The sequence below is a fragment of the Gasterosteus aculeatus genome, chromosome 4 (genome assembly GCF_964276395.1).
Source record: "Gasterosteus aculeatus chromosome 4, fGasAcu3.hap1.1, whole genome shotgun sequence".
Lineage (NCBI taxonomy): Eukaryota > Metazoa > Chordata > Actinopteri > Perciformes > Gasterosteidae > Gasterosteus > Gasterosteus aculeatus.
In genome coordinates this window covers 186,110-208,923 of record NC_135691.1, presented here as the reverse complement: position 1 = coordinate 208,923, position 22,814 = coordinate 186,110, and the positions used below count along the sequence as shown (strand labels likewise).

General features: G+C 45.8%; 1 protein-coding gene across 5 annotated transcripts; it reads right to left on the bottom strand.

Moving 5' to 3' along the window:
- Nucleotides 1–825: 825 nt before the first annotated feature.
- arap3 (ArfGAP with RhoGAP domain, ankyrin repeat and PH domain 3) lies at nt 826–22,342 on the bottom strand. Of its 5 annotated transcripts, none has more exons than XM_078101652.1 (36): nt 22,241–22,342; nt 21,390–21,530; nt 16,836–16,998; nt 15,025–15,936; nt 14,836–14,876; nt 14,662–14,741; nt 12,905–12,948; nt 12,235–12,474; nt 11,620–11,689; nt 11,238–11,358; nt 10,844–11,028; nt 10,653–10,759; nt 10,233–10,432; nt 9,877–9,962; nt 9,563–9,745; nt 9,002–9,131; nt 8,718–8,822; nt 8,241–8,397; nt 8,041–8,143; nt 7,760–7,958; nt 7,623–7,686; nt 7,384–7,547; nt 6,809–7,021; nt 5,415–5,520; nt 5,183–5,330; nt 5,019–5,087; nt 4,683–4,757; nt 4,437–4,554; nt 4,092–4,220; nt 2,715–2,851; nt 2,547–2,629; nt 2,411–2,446; nt 2,264–2,327; nt 2,030–2,167; nt 1,793–1,831; nt 826–1,610 (listed from the first exon to the last, which is right to left on the bottom strand). In XM_078101652.1, the coding sequence occupies exons 3-36, from the start codon at nt 16,907–16,909 to the stop codon at nt 1,188–1,190; spliced, it is 5,043 nt and encodes a 1,680-aa protein (XP_077957778.1). In that variant the 5' UTR covers nt 16,910–16,998; nt 21,390–21,530; nt 22,241–22,342; the 3' UTR covers nt 826–1,187. The 5 variants fall into 5 exon arrangements, 4 of the variants coding, with proteins under 4 accessions (XP_077957778.1, XP_077957777.1, XP_077957776.1 ...); XM_078101651.1 differs by having other exon boundaries at nt 22,257–22,323; XR_013467459.1 differs by lacking the exon at nt 22,241–22,342 and having other exon boundaries at nt 2,411–2,468; nt 21,390–21,539.
- Nucleotides 22,343–22,814: the final 472 nt, after the last annotated feature.

The window sequence follows — 22,814 nt, the reverse complement described above, 5'->3', positions numbered from 1 at the left end:
TCTTACGGCGGAGTCCATAACTACATCTATGACGTTTACAACAAACCAAACCGTTTGAAAATGGGTTGAAAAGTGAGCAGGTTATGGTTATTTAAAAAGTACATGTTTCACTACCAACACAACGTTATGGGTGAGCGAGCTGCCTGTACCAAGATGGCCGCCATGCGCGGGCGCTCCAGGCTCTGTTGGCCGGACAAGACATCCTTCACACCTGTGCGACTACAGAGGCGCGGCGCTGACGTCACGGTAGTCATGGCAACACTGAGAAAGGTTTAGTGGCGTATACATAAATAAAATGTAAAATCCAAAGATCTATTTTTTGTGTAATTATACAGATACAAGTTGTGTGTTAAAAATTCCCCATCTCTTTATTTTCGTTGTATTGTTGTTAATGTTTTGAAGGATGTTGTTAATGTTTTCTATAAAGGACTCACGTCAGCGTCGACCCGAACTACAGAGAAGACCATTAATGACCTCACGTCTATTCCTAACCACCTTTCCTTGACCTCTGTGGAAAACGTCAAACTGTCAAGGAAAGGTGATTAGGAGAGTTCATGAGGAGTTAGGAAAAGATAGCGTGGTGTTCAGGGAATCCAACTCCACTAAGCTACGTAATTCTGGTGGACGTGGACGTCTGGTGGATTGGTATAATTAATGTGGACTTTCAGGAGTTATCGATTAACAGAAATATTCTGACATAAAGTACTGACTGTTTACAGGATGCTCTGTATATACAAACCATAAACTTTTTGACTGCTCTATATTCAAACCACTAGAGTTCAGTTTGTAGTTAATATTCCAGAAATCGACATATTCAGGAAGTGATAGAATATGAAGAAGACCATCTTTATTTTGAAGAGAAGACGACACTTTGTTATTTGGCATAAAGAGAATACAAATAAATCAAGTACGTATTATACCAAAATATCAAATGTAAAATAATGTAACTTGAGATAATAAACTCCAGAAGGTTCCTTCAGGCTTCCAGACACATGCAGCAGTGATGTCCTCAGGTCAGGTGACCTCTCAGCCAATCCCAGCAGGCTAGGAATCAGAATGCGTCCTAAATATGATGTGATGATATCTCCTCCTGGTGTGTGTGATGTATTAGCGAGGTTATTGATCAGGGAAACGTTAGTGGTTAGTGGACTCCTTCCTCCTGACCCCTCATGATGTTTGCTGAGCTGTCAGACGTCATCCTCTTCCACTTCCTCCTCCTTCCTGGTGAAAGCAGAGGACAGCTCCTGCAGCAGGAGCTCCTGTGATGGTGTACACACTCCTTGCAGCTGCTCCTTCCTCCTCCCAGCTGCGGAGCTGCAGTCAGCTCCTGTTCCTCCTCCTCCTCCTCTGCTCTGATCCAGAGAGTCCACCATGGCGCCGGCGGTCTGAGCCACCTCTGGGATGATGGTGCGGCTCGAGTGTCCGGTCTCCATGGGAACCAGCCGGAGGTCCGGGACCTCCTGGGTCTCCGCGGTGCTGCTGGACAGGAAACTGGTCTCCAATGATTTGAGAACTTGAAGGCCAAAGTCCCCGACCTCCTCGTAGAGCGGCTCGGGGAGACCAGGAGACTGGGAGCGCTCCTCGAAGGAGTCCTTCTGCACCTTCATGGGCTGGAGGTCAGCAGAGACATGTAGAGTATGTATACAGCTCGGCACACATGTATGTATGTACATATATGTAGATATATATGTATCTACATATATGAATATACGTATACAGGAAGATTAAAAAGAGTCCTTCTCGTACTTAAGAAAGTACAATAAAAGTACAAAGGAGAAAATAAGGTACTCACAAAGTACATGGAGAGAGTCCTTCTGTCGTGTAACTTTCTCTGCAGAAAGAAGAAAGTATAAATTATGTAACTTTCAGAGTAAAAGTATTTCAATATCTAACAAAATAATGATTGAACTTATCGGAGACATTTTAAGCATTTATCATCAGATTGAAAACCACAGAGACGTTTTCTAGAAAGAGAAACCTTCATCCTTTTACTGTGTGGCTCATAAAGTGATGAAGTAAAAGCTCTGACCAGCGTCTGATTGGCCGACAGCATGCTGCTGTTGCTCTCGTCTCCTCTGATGGGGACGAGCGGCATCGTGCCAAACTTGTGCTTGGAGATGTCCGAGGACAAGTGACGTCTCAGAACCGGAGGACCAGGGTCATCATTCTGAAAGACAAAGAGACACGTGAGGATGGGTTCTAAAGAGACAGCAGGACACGTGAGGACGCTGACACTGCATCAGCTCCCTACAGTTATTCTGACCTGAGCCTTGAGGAAGCTGGTGATCCAGTCCCACATATCGTCCTCACAGCTGCAGCAGAGAAACCTGAGAGAGAAAAACGTTGTGGATCTCAGGAGGTTAATCAATAAAAGAGTGGTGACATCAGAGGTTTAATCAATGATACTTACAGCTGGTGTTTGTGTGACATCACTGTGAATCCCCACCTGCAGACAATAGAAATATGCACTTTATTGGACAATTATTTTATTGCCGGTGTGAGCTTTGTCTCTGATTGTCTCAGTGTCTCTAAGCGTCCTCACGTACCTGGTCGGAGCCTTGAGTTTCCTGCGGATGCCGATGTAGATCTTCATGGACTTCAGAGACCACTCCTTCTCTGGTTTGATGCTCTGAAGAAGGACATAGACGACTGAGGGGACGGGGACATAGAGTTTCTACTGGTGGACACAGAGGTCATGTCTCACTGCACGTTACCTTCTTGTCCTTGAGCAGCAGCAGCTTGTGGTTTATGATCTGGAACGTCCTTTCCTGGAACTTGTTGCCCTGAAGGAGCTTTGGAGGTTCTTCTCGACACCTCAGGAGACCGATCTTCATGATCTCACTCTTATAGGCTGGACACAAAAACGGGGACGGACAAAGGATATGGGGCGGACATGGGGAGAGAGAGACAGAGTCCGTCTCAGGTCTCACGGATTAGAACTAAAGTTTAAGAACTATAGACTAGTTTATAGAGGATGAATTATGCATTTATTCATCATTTAATCCTTCTTCTTTGTGTAGTACAGTGAGTAGTATAGTGTGTAATACAGTGAGTAGTATAGTGTGTAGTACAGTGAGTAGTATAGTGTGTAGTACAGTGAGTAATATAGTGTGTAGTAGTGTGTAGTACAGTAAGTAGTATAGTGAGTAGTACAGTGTGTAGTATAGTGTGTAGTACAGTGAGTAGTATAGTGTGTAGAGTGAGTAGTATAGTGTGTAGTACAGTGAGTAGTATAGTGTGTAGTATAGTGAGTAGTGTAGTATAGTGTGTAGAGTGAGTAGTATAGTGTGTAGTACAGTAAGTAGTATAGTGAGTAGTATAGTGTGTAGTACAGTGAGTAGTATAGTGAGTAGTAAAGTGTGTAGTACAGTGAGTAGTATAGTGTGTAGAGTGAGTAGTACAGTGAGTAGTATAGTGTGTAGAGTGAGTAGTATAGTGAGTAGTATTGTGTGTAGTACAGTGGGTAGTATAGTGTGTAGTATAGTGAGTAGTATAGTGTGTAGTACAGTGAGTAGTATAGTGTGTAGTATAGTGTCTAGAGTGAGTAGTATAGTGAGTAGTATAGTGTGTAGTATTGTGTGTATATAGTGAGCAGTATAGTGTGTAGTATAATGTGTAGAACAGTGAGTAGTATAGTGAGCAGTATAGTGTGTAGTACAGTGAGTAGTATAGTGTGTAGTATTGTGTGTAGTACAGTGAGTAATATAGTGTGTAGTATAATGTGTAGTACAGTGAGTAGTATAGTGAGCAGTATAGTGTGTAGTACAGTGAGTAGTATAGTGTGTAGTACAGTGAGTAGTATAGTGAGTAGTATAGTGTGTACAGTGTGTAGTACAGTGGGTAGTACAGTGTGTCATAGAGTGAGTAGTATAGTGAGTAGTATAGTGTGTAGTATAGTGTGTAGTACAGCGAGTAGTATAGTGTGTCGTATAGTGACTAGTATGGTGTGTAGTACAGTGTGGAGTACAGTGTGTAGTACAGTGACTAGTATGCTGTGTTGTGTAGTACAGTGACTAGTATGATGTGTAGTGCAGTCAGTAGTATAGTGTGTAGTACAGTGTGTAGCATTGTATGAGGTCATCAGGACCTACAGGTGAGCAGGGTGATTCCTTCTCCTTTAGGAACTCTCTTCACCACCAGGTAGGCGGAGCTTGGGTCGGCCATTTTGCACCACTGCAGAGCCTGCTCCAGGACTCTCTCTTTGGGGTGTAACGGACGCTCTGACACAAAAACATTAACAACATGTCAGCAACAACAACACATTCATAATCGCGTAAACTAAACAAAGAGAAAACAGCTTAAAGTTCATAGACATACATGTAAACCAACAGGAAGCACCTGCTGATTATTAAAGAGCTGAACTGTAGCATCAGGTTAAGAAGCACCACCAATGATCCGTCCCCAAGGCCCCCCCTCAGGCCGTCTCGCTGTCTCACCCAGCTGTCCGTCTTCCATTGCTTCAAACGTCATCCACAAGTCTTTGTCCCCGGCCGGGACGTTCCTCATGAACAGAACCTGATTGGTCAGCTCCTCGGCACTCATGGTGGGAGACACCTGCAGGTCACAACAACCACCACCATCAGGTAACGTGCCAAAGACCTCCAGCAGGACCACGCTTCATACCTTCATAATCAACATGGATCATGAACCACTAATGCTTTGATAATCAATACGGGACGTACTTTGAGAGTGATGCAGCAGTCTGGAGTCTTCTTCTCCAGATAGACCTCAATGATCAGGTCACCTGCCTGAGAAAGCTGCACGCAGATATTCACTTATTAACAATTAAGAACTAATCAATAGACCTCAATGATCCTTTATTCATAGTAAATAATAAATACATTTATTACACATTCATGTTCTGACTACAATCTATTTAAGTTATCAATGAAGGTCCAGCGGAATCTGGTTCAATATTTTGAGGCTTTAAAATAACTGATTTGTAATTATTGTTGTTTTTATGAACGAATTGAATTTGTTTTTGATAAGCAGGTCAGCTGACGAATAACCTGAAGTACCTGAGTGTCCTTCCAGGTGGTGATGAGGCTGATCTCCAGCTCGATCTGAGTCTGATGCTCCTCATCGATCTGAAACAACAGGTTCACAGGTACTAGTACTCACAAGTAGTAGTACTCACATCACAGGTTCACAGGTACTAGTACTCACAGGTAGTAGTACTCACATCAAAGAGGTACAGATAGTTGTCGATGAGGTCCTCGATAATCTTCACCTCATGCTCCCCCTTCCCGTCCGTCTGGAACAGACTGGGAGCAAACAGCAGCGACAGGTTCTTGGTGCACATCTGGTTCAGATCGGCACACTTCTGGACCCTGAGCGGGGGGACGGGGGGACTTGGTTACGTAACCAGGAGTCAGAGGGTTCTGGAGCCCCAGCGTGTAGCGGCGTGAGCTCACCTGTACAGGTGGCCGATCACAGCTGCCAGCGTGGTGCGGTTGACCCGAGGGAGACTCTGAATGATCTCCTTGTAGCGGTCCAGTCGCTGACCCTTCTGGGGGATTTCTGAGGAAGCAAAACCACTGACTTTGAGCTCTCTGTTATATATTATACATATATCCATGTATATGGATATATGTATAATACACAACGGGGTCGTTGTGGCGCAGGGGTTAGAGAAGGTGTGCTGGGAAGCACAAGGTTGGTGGTTCGATTCCAGGCTGCCCCATGTTCCATGTCGAAGTGTCCCTGAGCAAGACACCTAACCCCTAATTGCTCCCCGGGCAAAAATGTGAAAAAGCCATGGGTTTAAATAGTAATGTAAGTCGCTTTGGATAAAAGCGTCTGCTAAATGACATGTAATGTAATGTAATGTAATGTATATCATGATATGTATTCATATATCTCATATATATAAAACACATATCAATATATAATGTATATTTATAATATTAATCAATATCTATATAATATATATCATATACAGTATTACATGATATGTCATTTAGCTGACGCTTTTATCCAAAGCGACTGGTTTTTACATTTTAGAGCAGTTAGTGGTCAGGTGTCTTTCCCAGGGACATGGGACATGGGACATGGGACATGGGACATGGAGCAGCCGGGCTCCATTGCCAACCTTGCGGTTCCCGCCGCACACTGTCTACTGCACCTAATGTTATAAATGTATTTGTGTATGTATATACTGACGTCTTGTACTATACAGTTCACAGTACTAGACGTCAGTACATCCGTACTTAAAGTATCTCCATGTTCTGATACTTCTTTTACTCTCACAAACTCACTGCGTTATATTACATTTGACATTCCGAGTTACTTTGTACAAATGTATCGAACTCATTTGATACAAAGTAGTACTACACTAATAATGTACTCCATGTAGTATTCACAGCATTGAAAACTACAACATTATGATGGCTCTAAAATAAATAGGAATCTCTAATAATATTTCTTGTGTTTTTCTACTTCTACTGAAGTAAAAATATTTTTGCCGCCACCACCAGCTGATGACATAAATAATAAAATATCCCAAAAATGTAAACGTCAACCATCTCTTGGTGTTTTAATAAAAATCTTATTTCTGTATTTGATTATCTTCATGTATGTTACATCTTCACCACATGCTGGTTTGGATCAAAGGTCAGAACCAACCAGAAAGAAGAACGCTAATCTATGATTATATATGATATGAAGTAAACCTCTCTGAGGCCTTGGGGAGCCTCAAACCTTCATGAACACCAGAGGAGCCTCCTCACACGGAACCCTGGAGACGGTCTTAGAACTGATCCGAGACCTGCTCAGTGACCTACGACCCTGAACCCTAAAGAGAACTCACTGGCAGCCCCCTGCCACAGCGAGTGGAGGTCGGCCATGAAGACGGGGTCCTCCACTTCCCTGAAGAACCTCTTAAGGACGTCCGTCACGTCCTCGATGAAGTGGTCTCCGATTCTCAGCTTCACGTTTCGGGCGTCTTTACGGAACTCCTCCATCAGGAGCTTGATTCTGGAGTTGGCCCCGTTCTTCCTGTAGATCCCCTCATGGCCAAGACCTGCAGGGTAGGAGGGTCAGGAACCTGCAGAGAACCTGAACTGGATCAGGTACCTTACCCCCAGAGCTAAGAGGGTCAAGCACGCTAACCTGAAGATGTCCCGGATCAAACAGGAGCCATCATTCCACATGCAAGATGTATATTGAAAAAGGAGCGGGAAAGGCAGGAGGGAGGAGGGAGGAGAGGAGGAGGGGAGGAGGCAAGAGGGTAGATGACCACTCCCTGTTTGAACTTCACAATAAAAGCCTTTGGATGTGAAACCAAAAGAACCTTCAGACTCTTCTATGTTCTGCTTCAGAAAACAGTCTAGAACAGATGAGATGGAGCCTCTGCGGCGGTTCCTGCTGGTTCTGGTTCCTCACCGTACTGTGTGATGAAGGCCAGGCAGCTGTCCACGATAATGGGGATGTCGTTCCTGCTCAGCTGCTGCTCCCTCAGAGCGTTCCCTTTGCCTCCGGCCGCCCGCTGGATGTCCGAGTACCACAGAGAGAAGTCCATGCGGCCCACGCCCTGCAGGTGCAGAGTCCTGGTGGGGAGAGGAACTGTGAGCATCTGGGTCTGAGGATCTGATGTTCTCCAGCAGAGAAACACTTCATCTCACCTTCCCTTTTCTACTAGGACCAGGATGTCCTTCTTTTCGTGGTTCTCTGTCTCGAAGGTGACACCTTCAACGCAAAAAGAGACAGGTTTTAATCTGAGCCACAGACCCAGTGCTAGTGGACCAGAACCAGGACTCACTGAGTTCCTGCAGGCAGTTCAGGTTGATGATGTCCTCCGCTGCCCCGTCGGTTCGGGGGCAGATGAAGAGGTTTGACTTCTGCAGGACAAAGAAGGCCTCCTTCCACCGCTGTGGGTCCAGCATTGCTCGGTACCGCAGCAGGCCAACGCGCTCAAACTCCCGGGTCAGCAGGCAGTGACAGCTGAGGGGGGTGGAGGCCTGAGGGAAAGGAATGAGGACATGACTCCCTCCCCCCTTCCTCTGCTCCTGCTCCTCCGCCCTTAGTTAGCGGGTGTCTCACCTTCCCGATGGATTGGGTCCAGCTGTGCAGAACGTTAGCCGTCTCCAAACCAAACTGGTAAAGTTTCTCTGAAGTAAGATACAACTCGAAGGTGTAACGGAACCTGAGAGGAGGACAGACGAAGGGATAGAGGACATGTCTTCGTAAGGACGTGAGACGAAACCGACGTGGACCTCATGAAGGTGTCGAGGGGGACGAACCTGTCAATGAAGCCGCTGCTGTTGTTGGAGGAATCGGGGCGACTGACCCCCAGACACACAATGTCCTTCACGCTTATCTGAAGGCAGGGATCGGAGGAGCGGTCCGACTCGTAGAGGACCAGAGAGCGGTCCACGGTGCACCAGAACTTCTGGAAATCTGAGGACCACACATCGGGTTCATTTTAACTGGGGGCGGGGGGGGACTGGAGTCAGTTCAGGTAAATCTGAGGAACATCTAGATCAGAGTTGCTTAATAGGCCATTGAAAAAAAACGAGTGCTAATTAATAATCCTTTGTTACTAATGGACACATTTAATCTGATACAAAAGCAACCCTGACACTCAGTGGAAGTCATCCCAGTGTTGTTTTGTTAATACCGATTTGTTTTGCACTAACTCAGGAAGATCTAAAGGAGCAATGTCAGTCCAGATGAATCCACCCCCCTCTGTCCTCCCCCCCTCCCCCCTCCCCTCCCACCTTCTCTGGTCTTCCTGGACAGCGTCCCCCTGTGGACCGAGGAGGACTTGTAGAGGTAACCTGAGTGAAGGACTGGCTGCATGATCTCGTCGTACACGCTGAGGTCTGAAGGGAGAGAAACACATAGCAAAGAAATCATCTTCAGACTGCTTCTGGTCCTAACTTGGGCTCCTCCACTGACTGACTCTTCTGAAATATTAATAGAAATATAAACATAAAAGAGCTCCTCAGCTCATGACAGGCGTGATGCAGTGAAGACCAGCAGAGACCAGTAGAGAACAGACCTGATTCCAGCTGGTGATGATGTCGCTGGCAGCCATTGGAGGCATCTGAGAAATGAACTGACTCCGCCTCGGCGAAAATGTGACTGACAGTTTTCAGAAGAGTTTGTTCAGAGACCGCGGAGCATAAGACCTGGTGACAGAGAGACAGAACTAGTTGTCACAACAGCAGAATGAGGACTCCGATATGATACCTGCCATAGATATCATGATACCCGATACGATACCATGCGAAGCAGTGATTTTAAGGAAGTATTGATTGATTGAACAGGCCGACTGAGGTGAAAGACCAGACTGCCTGTGGTGGGAACTGAAAAAGGCAAACCGTGTTTTCCGTGTCATGCAGTTGCATTCGCGAGGGGCTCAAGGGGAAAGTGGGGGTTTCCCATAAAGAGATGGGAGGTGATACGTAAAGTGCTCATTGGTCTGTGCAGAAACCGGCCATGAAAGTGCGCCTCCGTTTGCCGCGGCGTTGACAACGCTACGTTTGCAAATGTACGTAAATGAGGCCCAGACAGAGAGACAGGTACTGAGAGACAGACAGACGTGTTCTGAGAGTCGGACCTTGAGCAGCTCCTCCTGGCTGTTGAATCCAGGATGGGGAAGTCGGTACCTGCCCTCTCGGTACTTCTGGGAGATGAAGTCTCTCCTCTGATCTGGAGACGCGTCAGCGTCCAGTTCCTCCGTCGCCGGCAGCCGGGCGGCCCAGAACTCGTTGGCACGGTCGTTCCCAAGCATGATGAACAGCTGGTGTTAGAGCGATGTCTCTTTAAGAACGTAGCGTGACAAATGACCACGGCCACGCAAGCAACTATGGTTCTATGGGCTTTGTGCTCCTCATAGTTAGAGTAGCTTAGCATAGAACTATGCGCCCTCACCTGCACAATCTCGTTGCTCCACACGCTGGTGTCCAGTTTCAAGCTCTGAACCTTCGAGACCATCGTCCCCAGACCTCTGTGCTGCCCTGCAGACACACACACAACACACATTGACACACAAATGCAGACACACATTCAATCTTGTTTAATCAGACTGAAAGTTGTATTCTTCAGGATTTCATTATCGTGCGTGCGGGGAATGGAAACAAAAACCTCCCACGAGTTTGATGAAGAACATCAATGTCGTCATCAAGTTTCAGACAGGACTAAACTCAGGAGGAGGAGAAACTCACACACACACACACACACACACACACACACACACACACTACGGGTCTCAAGTCAGATCCGGGTACCTGCACAGTTCTTGCAGATGACCACACAAAGGTTGATGGAGGCCCAGTCCGGGTTCGGGGCCCTGCAGTCGGCACAGGTCCTGTTGGACCGGTTGGACCAGATCTTCTCGGCCACCTCGTAGTCCGACAGCGTCTCTGCGATGGCCTCCTGCAGCGCCTCCATCCAGTCACGCTTCTCCCGGTCTGACTCAGCCGTGAAGCTGAGGAGGAGGAGGGGCAGTTTTAAAACAAAGACCAGGGGAGACTAGAAGAGACCAACAGAAAATAAAGGAGACAAGCGGTAAAATATTTTCTAAGAAATGAAACCTGTCCGTGAGGCAAAAAAGGTTGGGGAGCCCTGGTCTACAGTATCTGGTCCACAGCTTCGGACCCTCAGAGGCCCAAAAGCCGTGGACCACCAGGGTTCGTGTGTGGTGTTACCTGAAGCTTTTGTACGGAGTGATAAGGTCGAAGCTCTTGTGTTTTCCGTCTCTGATGGTCGCTCCACGAGCTTCAATCACCGTGATGCCGATTCCATTACGGAAACACTGCACACAAAGAGAAGGAGACACTGAGCTGCTGCCGAGGAGGTTCTGGTCTTTCAAGAGTTGGAGGATGTGATGATGTCTCACCAGCTCACTCTTGTAGATCCAGATCTGCTCTGTGTTAATGGCAGCGTACACCTTGGACTTGGTTCCTTTGAGCTCCAGAACTCCGTGTCTTTGACAGTGAGAACCGGGACCAAAGGGCCGCTGACCAAACACCAGCTGATCTCTGACGTGTTCCTGCAGGGTACCGACCCACCGGCGCCTCAGCGCTGAGGGGACATCATCACCATCATCATTACCACCATCATCATCACCACCGTCACCACCATCAGCACCATCCGCATTATCATCACCACCATTACCGGAGGGTCGCCACCCCCCCAACCGCTACCCCCCCAACCGCCACCCCAAGAAAGTCTCAAGAAAGTCTCTTTTTAGGGTTAGAGCTAAACCTACCCCATCATCATCGTCATTATACCTTCATTATCAGTCCTGAAGACAAAGATCCTGTGACTTGTCACCACTTCAAACTTGTTGTCCTTGGCTGGGCGGGCCATCTGAATGGCAGCCAATGGGATCACTCCTTTGGCATAGACGTCCTGAGACGGATCAGGGGACAAGAAACAGTTCAAAGACACAATCCAGACACTAAAGATCTTCTGCTAACAAGTGCTTCTACTCAAGTATAATTATGAGGTGCTTTACTGTACTTCTTCTCTACATCTCAGGAAATAGTCATTATTGTACTTTTTACTGCTTTACATTTATTATAGATTAATAATCATGGTTTTAAATGTCTTTACGGATCTATTTGACTTTAAAGATATGCTTTCTCGTTTAACTCTAGAGGTACTCTTTACCTTCTCACTGCCAAAGTACATCAAATTTTTTCCATCAAACTTCACGTAGCGCTTCTGGAAAACATAGTTCCTGAAAGATGAAACAGACGTCACATTCAGAGCCTCTTCCTCAGCAGAGACACAGATAGAAGAATCAAAGACACAAAAATATAAAAAGACACAAAGAAACTGAGGAATGGAGGAGAAGACAAACACACACCGAGCGGGGGACGATGAAGAAGAGGAGGAGAAGAAGAAGACGAGGCAGAGGCCACTCCTTAGGAGGAAGAAGATACAAGGGGGAGCAGAGAGGAGGAGATGCAGCACTGGAGCCAGCACTGACCTCTGACCCCTGACAAACAGACACATACACATCAACACTCTGATTGGACCACTATGATTGGCAGGGTAAGGCCCAACATCTGTTTAGACTCCATACTCAACATCTGTGTACACAACCAACATGAGGATACTTAGCATGCTAACATGATGCTACTTCATTCACCCAGGGACCCCAAAACCTCCTGAAGAACACCTGGAACCTAGAACCTGTGGTTTTATTCTGTCAGGTGGAACCCAGATCCACTCCAGTGGTCTTTCTCTCTCTGCATTACCGACTGCATAAATGAAACGCACCCCTGTGGAGACAGTTTGTCCAGCCAGCTGCTGATGATGGGCGGGGATCTCTCTGTCAGCGAGGCGTAGCTTGCATAGGGGGAGATGGTGAGGTCTTCGTCGGCCTCGGGGGAGAAGCTGTGGGTGGGCAGGGAGAGGTATCGGGCCGGATGAGGAGGTTCTCCCACGGTGCTGTAACCCTGAGAGTCTCCAGAGTGGAGAGCCTGGGACAGACACTTGGTCCAGGAGAACTTCTGGGGCCTGGAGGAGAAACATCTGCTTCATACATGTAGTAAAACTGATGAAGATTCTGATGCTTGAATTCTCAAATCCAAATGTAACTTCTGACATGCTACTTTTAGTACCTTTATTAACTTTGAAGATTCAACAGGAGCTTCACTTTGAGATGGCTGAATCTAAAATGAAGTTCTAGAGAATAAGAGTGGGCCACGCACAGAACCTTTTGGACTGCAGAGACACCCTTTAATGTTTTAAACCCAAAGACAATATTGTAATTGTGATATTGTAATAAACTCATTGTTTAGAAATAAGAATTGATTGATAAGAATAAGAATGATGAAGTCACGTTGACTTTGTTTGTCTGTATCCTTTTAATTGCAATTAGTGCCGTCTTGTTACCGTACAGTATTTAATCTATTAGCATACAAAGCTAATGCTGCTATTGTCTTACCCATGATCCTCTGCTAGTTTGTCCTCCAATCGTCTTCTTTCACTCTGCAGGAGGAACATTTCTGTCATCAAACACTACATTATGGGTGTCAGACTCAAGGCCCGCCGGGGGGGTCCAGTCCGGCCTGCCGGATGTCGTTGCTATTGTGAGAATTACAGAAAGACATAAATTGCATTTCTATAAAAGTCGCTGCTATTCCTAATCGCCCCACTGGGGTTCGCATGCGTTGGATCAATAGGTCGATGCCGCTAGTAACCGACCCTTGCTTACTAACGGACACGTTTCATTTCACTTCATTCAAAAGCAACCCTGGCTGGCTGAATCCATCAGAGACCGTGACCAGGGGTCATCTCTCAGCAGGACGTTACACTGAAGTAGAACATGACACTTTCTTCGTAGCGAGGGTCTTTGGTGTCAACCAGAAAGTGTTGCTCCTCTTCTGCCACGCCGTAGTTGGGAGCATCCTGCGGTTTGGTGGAAATCACGGGGGTCAGACAGCATCCCTGACTCAGCAGTCTTTGATGAAGGCCCAGATTGTTTCAGACCCAATCCATGTCCACGGTTCACAGTGCTTACAAATAGTTTTGCTTTTACCGACTACGCTCGCCGTCTGGTAGAAAATGTCCATCTAAATTAGACAAACCTTTTTCCATTTCCTGGGTTAATGTGGGCAGCAGTGCTAAGCCCCCCCAGCCCCTCCAGCCCCCCCAGCGCCCCCAACGCTCAAAAAGGAAAAATGCTGTTCAGGCATGAAATCTGTGTCGGCATTAACACGTTAACCTGCCCAGTCCTAATAATAATAATGTATATCTATCTATTCTATCAATATATCTTCATGTACTCTAAAGTATATGAATGTATATTCATATATATTCATGTATCTTCATATTTTAAAAGTATTTCCCCTACCATTGGAAAAAGGGGTCGTCCACCTCCAAGAAAGTCTGGAATAAAAAAGATTTTCTAGAACTGCAGACTCCTCGCTGCGCACGGCAGCACGCTGGCACCCGCGGACACACAGCGCGTGTCTGCAAAGACTATTTCACCGGGTGGAACATGTTGAACTAGTGACTCTTCCTGTTGCTCTCGTGCACTTTGCTCTCAACTCTCCGTCATTTGATGTGTTCGACGTGCCAACAACGTCCTCACATCCAATCCACTCGTTTAGGGACACAGGTCCTCTGCAGGGTAAATATGTAGATGGAAGTAGCCTAGCTGCTAGCTTAAAATAGCTTGAGCTATCAGTTAGCCTCCCGTGGAGGAATTCCTCTGCACAGCTCTTCTGTTTGTTTTACTTCCAATGCAAAAAAGCTCTCTGTATCCTCAGCTATGTTAGGGGTCAGAGGTCAACACACACCGAAAGGAAACGAAGCTGCGTTAAGTGATTTTAACGCATTATTCTCCGTCACAATAATCTCATAGATTAACGCGTTAACTTTGACAGCCTTAATATTAATGTATCTTAATTGTTTTTTCATGGATCTTGATGTATTAATCTTAATCTATGTTATTTTATCTTAATATATCTTGATGAATCCTAAAGTATATTAATGTGCCACCTTTACAATATTCCATTACAGCTCATTTATCTGACGCTTTTATCCTTATGGTTGAAGTGCATTCAACCATAAGGACACAAACTCAGAAGAACAAGAAACAAGAAAGTGCAATTTCCTCAAATAAGCATTTACAACTTGCTGTAGATAAGAACCATTATAAGTACAATTTAATTTGTTAAGTCTTTTTAGGCAAGGTACCTCGCAGGGGAGTGGGTGTCTCCTGCTCTGGAACACCGTCTCACAGTAGGGGCTGATCTCCTCCTGATCGTGTGTTGAAGCTGTTGATCAGAGGAGTTAGTGTGGTTATGGCAGCATTGATGATGAAGATGATGGTGGTGATGAAGACGAAGATGATGTGTCATCTGTACTCACCTGGAGCTGATCCGGAAGAGTTGTTACTCAAAGTGCTGCCGCTGAAAACACACAAACAATAAAGAAAAGTTAAGTCACACTGATCCAAAGAGAAGATCTGCAAATGAGATCCTGTTATAGGACTGCAATAGGAATATTAAAGCTGTTGTTGGTGGACCCTGGTCTAGAAACAGGTGTAGAGGGACCTACCTGTTCCTCTCAGGTGTTTGTCTTGGTGGAGTGGGAGGAGCTGACTGCTGGCCGTAGTAACTCCTCCCCGCAACGGGGGCAGTAGAGCCAGGTGAAGTCCCCCAGTAGATTTCATTGGAGACCATCTCCATGCCACCACCTCGGGGTGAACCGGGGGATTCAGAGAGCTGGCTGTCGTCAAGACTACCAGAAGAGAAAGTCACGGGATGTGTCTGGATCTGCTCAGTCCGTACAGGTGAAGATGAGGAGGATGAGGATGAGGATGGGGACCCCTGGAACTTGGCGGAGGAGACCCCGCGGTTCAGTCTCGGAGGAACAGGGGGCAACGACCCTCTGGCGTCTGACAGCGACAAGCTGCGACCCGGCTTCCTCCGCTCCGCCTGACTCGCGGTCGACTTGGAGGTGAAGCTGTGGTCGGATGTGGGCGTGTCCCCTGAGGTCATACCCTCCGACACAGAAAAAAAGATGGAGTCCTGGGAAAGCCTTCTGGAGGGCGGCGGCGCGTCTGTCGTTGCACAGAAGTGGACGGGAGCGGTTCTCCGCCGGTTAAAGACGGTTCTAGGTTTGGGAACCGGCTTCACCAAAGGGCGGCTGCCCTCACGGCCGGTCAACATGTCGGCCAGGTTTGGAGCCGAGCAGTTCCTGAACGCCTCAAAGTTTATGGGTCCTGGCGACCGACCGTGAGCTCGCTGTGAGGAGGACACGTCCGACACAGACTGACAGCGGTCCCGTGGGGGATTAGCTTTCTGATTGGCTCTCTGGCTCTCCATCCGCTGGAGGTGACGGACCAATCGTAGGATTCTCTTCCTGTGTCCAGTGGCAGTTATTCCCAGACTGACAAACGCATCGTTGTCCAGGTGTGTAAAGTCTCGAGCCGAGAGGAGACCGGCTCCATGGAAGGTGTCCAGGTACCTGGAGTCAAAGACAGAAAAACTGAACTTCTAGAGGAAAAACTCTTTGCTTAAACTCATCATGTTGACAGTAAATGTCCATAAAACATTGCAATGTGTTCCATGATCCGTGCTACAACTTAGCCCTCCCTGCCTATGTTGAATGCTTCATGCTAACAACTTAGCCCTCCCTGCCTATGTTGAATGCTTCATGCTAACAACTTAGCCCTCCCTGCCTATGTTGAATGCTTCATGCTAACAACTTAGCCCTCCCTATGTTGAATGCTTCATGCTAATAACTTAGCCCACCCTGCCTATGTAGAATGCTTCATGCTAACAACTTAGCCCTCCCTGCCTATGTTGAATGCTTCATGCTAACAACTTAGCCCTCCCTATGTTGAATGCTTCATGCTAACAACTTAGCACACCCTGCCTATGTAGAATGCTTCATGCTAACAACTTAGCCCTCCCTGGCTATGTTGAATGCTTCATGCTAACAACTTAGCCCTCCCTGCCTATGTTGAATGCTTCATGCTAACAACTTAGCCCTCCCTGCCTATGTTGAATGCTTCATGCTAACAACTTAGCCCTCCCTATGTTGAATGCTTCATGCTAACAACTTAGCCCACCCTGCCTATGTAGAATGCTTCATGCTAACAACTTAGCCCTCCCTGCCTATGTTGAATGCTTCATGCTAACAACTTAGCCCTCCCTATGTTGAATGCTTCATGCTAACAACTTAGCCCACCCTGCCTATGTTGAATGCTTCATGCTAACAACTTAGCCCTCCCTGCCTATGTTGAATGCTTCATGCTAACAACTTAGCCCTCCCTGCCTATGTTGAATGCTTCATGCTAACAACTTAGCCCTCCCTGCCTAGTGATAGCTGGTTGAATCAGTGACACTGTTTGCTAATTGAACCTCTCCAGATGAATCGCAGCCAGAAGTGTTTCAACTGCAGTGTTTCCGTCCAGCAAGGCCATGATGACCAACATGGGCTCCAGATCTGACTCGGTCTCCTCCACGTCCAGGAAGCCTGGCGGCCATCACTGACCTACTGCAGCGAAAGACAGCAGCGGTCCATCTGGGGGAGATAAAGAAAAATATTGTAGCTACATCAACCGCTTTTGCTGAGTGTTCAGTCACCGAGGAACAGGATTCACATCTCCATATTTGAAGAAAAGGATCCAGCTTATTACTAAATAACTGATAACTAATTATTCAGCGCTCAGCTAAGTGATTGATTGGCTAATGAATAAATCCCTGGTCTGTAGTGGACCTGAACATCATCGTCATCGACACCACCGTATGAGTCTTTTGAAGCAGAATGATCACTCTTGTGCATCATAAGAGTCGTAGTGTTTCCACGACAGACATGGGAGGCATTTGGTGACAAACACACAAGCTCCCACGTGAAATAAAGACTTCAAGTGATGGTAATGATAAGAATCTAATCATATCAGTTCTGTCAGAGGCAAGCAGCAGGAAACGTAAGATCAGCGAGAAACCAGCTGACTCCACATGAACCCAGATCCACATGAAGCCAGATCCACATGAATTCAGATCCACATGAACCCAGATCCACATGAATTCAGATCCACATGAACCCAGATCCAGAGTCTCTTCACACTACTTGAATCTGTGTTTACATTTCTCGTTTCTGGATTATACTTGACACGCACACACTTCCACGCACACACCCACACTCACACACACTCACACACACACACACACACACACGCACACAACCCTACACAATGTAATGACAAGAAAAGCCAAAGCAACACACTCACACTGAGGTCAGCAGCATGAGGACAAAGGAGAAGGAGGAAGTGACTCACAGCAGCTTCCTCCTGTCGACCTTTTTCCCCCTGCAGACATCAGCGTCTACATCCCCTTCATCATCATCATCATCATCCTCGCCCCTTCATATTCATCCCCTTCACCCACATCTTCATCATCCGCCTCTTCATCTTCATTGTCTTCACATCATCATTGTCAGGGTTGACTAATTTCACTGAACTATTTTCCTGTTATTGTTGTTATTTTATTATTATTTGATTTGATTGTAGCTGCTTTGTATCTCAATAATAAATACTTGGTGTTATTAATTAAGATGAATCCGCAGAGAAGGATATATTATAAATATATAGAAAAACCCTCTCACCCCGGACAAAACCTGTTTGTGCCCCTTCCATCTGCAGGAGGCTGAGGTCCATCAGGACTAAGACCTCCCGCCACACCAACAGTTTCTTCCCGTCGGCAGTCGGGCTCATCAACAGAGCCGGTCCCCCACTGACTGACAGACTGACTGACTGACTGACAGACTGACATCCCACCGGTCACTCCCTTCACACTGCACATGCACACACACATACACCTGTCCCCTTCACATACACTCACAACACAGTTGTGTAAAGTATGGTTGTCTGTTCGCTGGTGCACTTTATTTTTAACTTTTGTTCATTTGTTATTTAAATTCCTTCTCATCCTTTATTTTTAAATGTTTTATCCCCTTAGCCCATAGGCATATATTTTATTTCATACCGTAGAGTAAAATTGTAAATTTGTAAATTGAACATTTTTTTGCACTATGTGCTGTCCATTGTCTTAATATTATCCCCCTCCTCTTCTTTATTATTATCCTCCTCATCCTCTTTATCATCGTTACTTCTCCTCCTCCTGTTCCTTTAGCTGTGGGGGAACAAGGCTAGCTGTACTGTATGCTACGCTAAGCTAAGCTAACCACATGAGACTTACGGTACTCTTGAACACACACTCAGAATCAATAAAACAGATGAATGAGACACAAAGTCACAATCTGGGGAACTTTTGATTGGACGAAAAACTGCAAATCACAGCAAACAGCCTCTTCGACAAAGATCTCTGTGAGCACAAGAGACACGAAGAGAGAGACAGAGAGAGAGAGATAACAGAGAGGCTCTATGGTGACCAACAGAGGGTTGATTGTTACAGAGCACAACCGCCGAGGCACACTAGGAACTCTGGGTAACAGTGAGACAAGCTAAGAACTCTGGGTAACTGTGAGACAAGCTAAGAACTCTGGGTAACAGTGAGACAAGATAAGAACTCTGGGTAACTGTGAGACAAGCTAAGAACTCTGGGTATCAGTGAGACAAGCTAAGAACTCTGGGTAACTGTGAGACAAGCTAAGAACTCTGGATAACAGTGAGACAAGCTAAGGACTCTGGGTAACTGTGAGACAAGCTAAGAACTCTGGGTATCAGTGAGACAAGCTAAGAACTCTGGGTATCAGTGAGACAAGCTAAGAACTCTGGGTAACTGTGAGACAAGCTAAGGACTCTGGGTAACTGTGAGACAAGCTAAGAACTCTGGGTAACTGTGAGACAAGCTAAGAACTCTGGATAACAGTGAGACAAGCTAGGAACTCTGGGTAACAGTGAGACAAGCTAAGAACTCTGGGTAACAGTGAGACAAGCTAAGAACTATGGGTAACAGTGAGACAAGCTAAGAACTATGGGTAACTGTGAGACAAGCTAAGAACTCTGGGTAACAGTGAGACAAGCTAAGAACTCTGGATAACAGTGAGACAAGCTAGGAACTCTGGGTAACAGTGAGACAAGCTAAGAACTATGGGTAACTGTGAGACAAGCTAAGAACTCTGGGTAACAGTGAGACAAGCTAAGAACTATGGGTAACTGTGAGACAAGCTAAGAACTCTGGGTAACAGTGGTTGGGTTGATCATTCAAATATTTTTTCTTTTCACGGAAAAGCACCCATAGGATCAGAGCCTCCTCTAGCAACAGACAACTCCTCCATAATCGGAACTTCCCTTTGGATCAGAACCTCCCCAAAGATCAGAACCTCCTCCATAACCACAACCTTCGTTGGGATCAGATTCTACCCTGAGATAAGAACCTCCTTTAGGACAAGAACTTCTTACACAATCAGTCCCTCCCTTAGGAATCAGAATCTCATTTGGGTTCAGGACCATATCCTCCCTTGGGACCAGAACCCCCTCCAGAACCAAACCTTCCCTTATAGGACCCAAACCTCCTTCAGGACCATATCCTCCCTTGGGACCAGAACCCCCTCCGGGACTAAACTCCCCATTGGGACCGGAACCCCCTCCAAAACCAAACCTTCCCTTAGGACCAGAACCTCCTCCAGGACCAAACCCTCCTTCAAGATCAGAGCCTCCAGGTCAACATATCAGATGTTGCTCCTTTAAGTGAAGATGAGTCATTACATCACAGTTCTCTATCTGGTCTGACTTCTGGTCCTATTCAGGAGAACAAGTGCCGCCTAGTACATTGACAGTGGTCTAGTACTATGAAGAGGTTACTGGTACTATGAAGAGGTTACTGGTACTATGAAGGTGGTCTAGCACCAAGGGCGTAACCATGGTTTAGACATTGGGGGGGTCCGCTGGACACTACGGCCGGCGGTGAGGGGGTGTGGCTTTCCTGGTGCTTTTTGTGTGGCTTTGCTTCGTCGGCGCTGAGCGGCCATCAGAGAGGACGCTCAGGCCGGTCGGCCCCGGTGCGTTTTGCTTAACAAACAGAAATAAATTGAAAATAAATAAGACAAACAAGAGACCGATCCATTGACAGGGTTCATAAAAGGAGAACATATATTTTACATATTTTCTGCTGTATATTGGAGGGACAGATTGGTATTTTCTCATTATTGGGGGGACACGACCCGCCCAAAGAATGCGTGGTTACGCCTTTGTCTGGTGCTAAAAAAAGTCAAGTACTATGATGTCTGGTGCTGGTAGGTACTCTAGTACTATGAGGGTAGTCTGGTACTATGAAGGTAGTTTGTTACTATGGTGGTATTTTAGTACCCCGAAGGTATTCTGGTACTACCAATGTTAGAAAAGGCATTCAAAGTTTACTGTGGCGTTTCAGCTGTAACAGGAAGTTGAGTTTCCTCTTGACAGGATGTTTGTTTTTTTACATGGGAATGTCTCACTGCATGTCTCAAGGAATGTCTCACTGCACCTAAAATTACATTTTCTCACTTCATGTCTCCCTGAATGTCTCAGTGAATGTTTCATGGCATGTCTCACTGCATGTATAACTAAATGTCTCACTTCATGTCTCCCTGAATGTCTCATTGCATGTCTTGCTGCAGGTTTCACTGCATGTTTAACTAAATGAATACCGTCTTTTTGCCAGTGTTATTTCATTAGAACGTTATCATTGAATCACATTATCTGTATTAGATATTGTTAGTTCGCTTTTTAGTCCGTATTGATTATCATGCATTATATCAATGAATCGTCTCTCGTTTATTGGGGTCTCTCGTCAAAGACGCGTCTGTCTCCACTTAGCGCCAAACCCTGTTTGCGTCTTTCGGAAACTTCCCCCAAATGCAACCCTAACCCCCAAAACCAGAAGCGAGTCAGAACCAGGACTCTGTCCGGACTCTGAAGGACTCACAGACCGGCTCTTCAGTCTGAGACCAAAACACGAGTCAAGTCTCACCTCTGATCCGATCCGGGTTCTGGTCTCCACCCTGGACTAATTTGTGGTCTCTGTCCGGGTCCGGCTTCTGGTCTCTGCAGGTCTCTGTCCCGGTACGTGAACCACTGAGGTCCGGAGCCGCCCTCAGTCACACTGGGAGCTCTGGGAGGAGAAATCTCACGCTTCACTGGATCATAACCGATGGGGCTTCCGTTTCAAAATAAAGGCTCAAAATAAAAGCTACGTTTGAACAAACTGCTTCCGCTGCATCGAATAAATATCGACGTTCACGTTATTGTATATGAACCCCAAATATATCAGTAACTATCAATGCAGAGTAACAATATTACTACACATTTAAGGTTTACACATTTTCCTCTGAATTAATATTCCATCAATTGAATAAAACTGTAATTTAAAATAAATCAGTGAATAAATGAATACACCTTAACCCTGTCCATACTGTTAAAGACAATAATATGAAAATATAAAAGACAATACTCTGATCGACATAATGGTGAGTAATTAAAAGTAGGATATCATATAAATATGGTCATTCTTCAGATTTACTTCAATAACAAAGTGTACTTTAGTGAGATCAATGATCACAGATAGTTATAATTAGTTACTAATATATATTATATTATTGTTCTGTGTTGTGGTTGAGCTTCCTGTCTCCATATGATGGACTGGCCTCAGCGCTTGTGAGGAGTCCCAGACCTCCTGATGGAGTGAAGCGGTTTCTCTGTAATCCTTATTGGCCTCGCAGAGGCTTCTTCTGACCGCGAAGCGACAGAAGGGTTTCCTCCTCTCACTCCGGAAACCACGGTGATATTGTGGTCGGTCCACATGGACAAAGGAGCAGTACTGACCCCGTTGTACTTGTACCTGGGTGGAAAAGGACATGACGCCCTGTCCTCTGTGAGCAGAATAAGAAGCTGGAACGTTTCCCCCAAAGCTCAAACAACAATCACAGACAGGAAACAGGAAAAAGGAAACCGGAAGTGCCTGAGACAATACAGAGAGGATCCGGAGGCCAGTAACATTTTACAGGCACCAAAGAAGAAGGAAGCAATGGAACAAGAAGCGTCCTCATTACGCTCTCAGCAGCCGCCTCCCCTCCTTTATATATATATATATATATATATATATATATATATATATATATATATATATATATATATATATATATATATTTCCACCCTTCAGGTCACTGCAAAGGAACCATCTTCAGAAACTGAAAGCAAACACATTCTTCAAGTACCAGAGCCTACAAAAACTGTGAGTGCACTGATTGCATATATGTATATATATATATATATATATATATATATATATATATATATATATATATATATATATATATTATATACTTACGAATACAAGAACTACACACAAAGACTTGGGCTAAATCTTTGTTGTATGGTACCCAATGTATCTATATAA

Bases quoted from the DNA above. Each gene is read 5' to 3' on its own strand.
- arap3 (XM_078101652.1), bottom strand. From the start codon at position 16,909: ATGTTGGTCATCATGGCCTTGCTGGACGGAAACACTGCAGTTGAAACA. The intron at 4,758-5,018 runs GTACTTCAGGTT...ATCTGCGTGCAG, and splicing joins CCACCTGGAAGGACACTCAG to CTTTCTCAGGCAGGTGACCT. The intron at 1,611-1,792 runs GTGAGTACCTTA...GCTGACCTCCAG, and splicing joins GGACTCTCTCCATGTACTTT to CCCATGAAGGTGCAGAAGGA.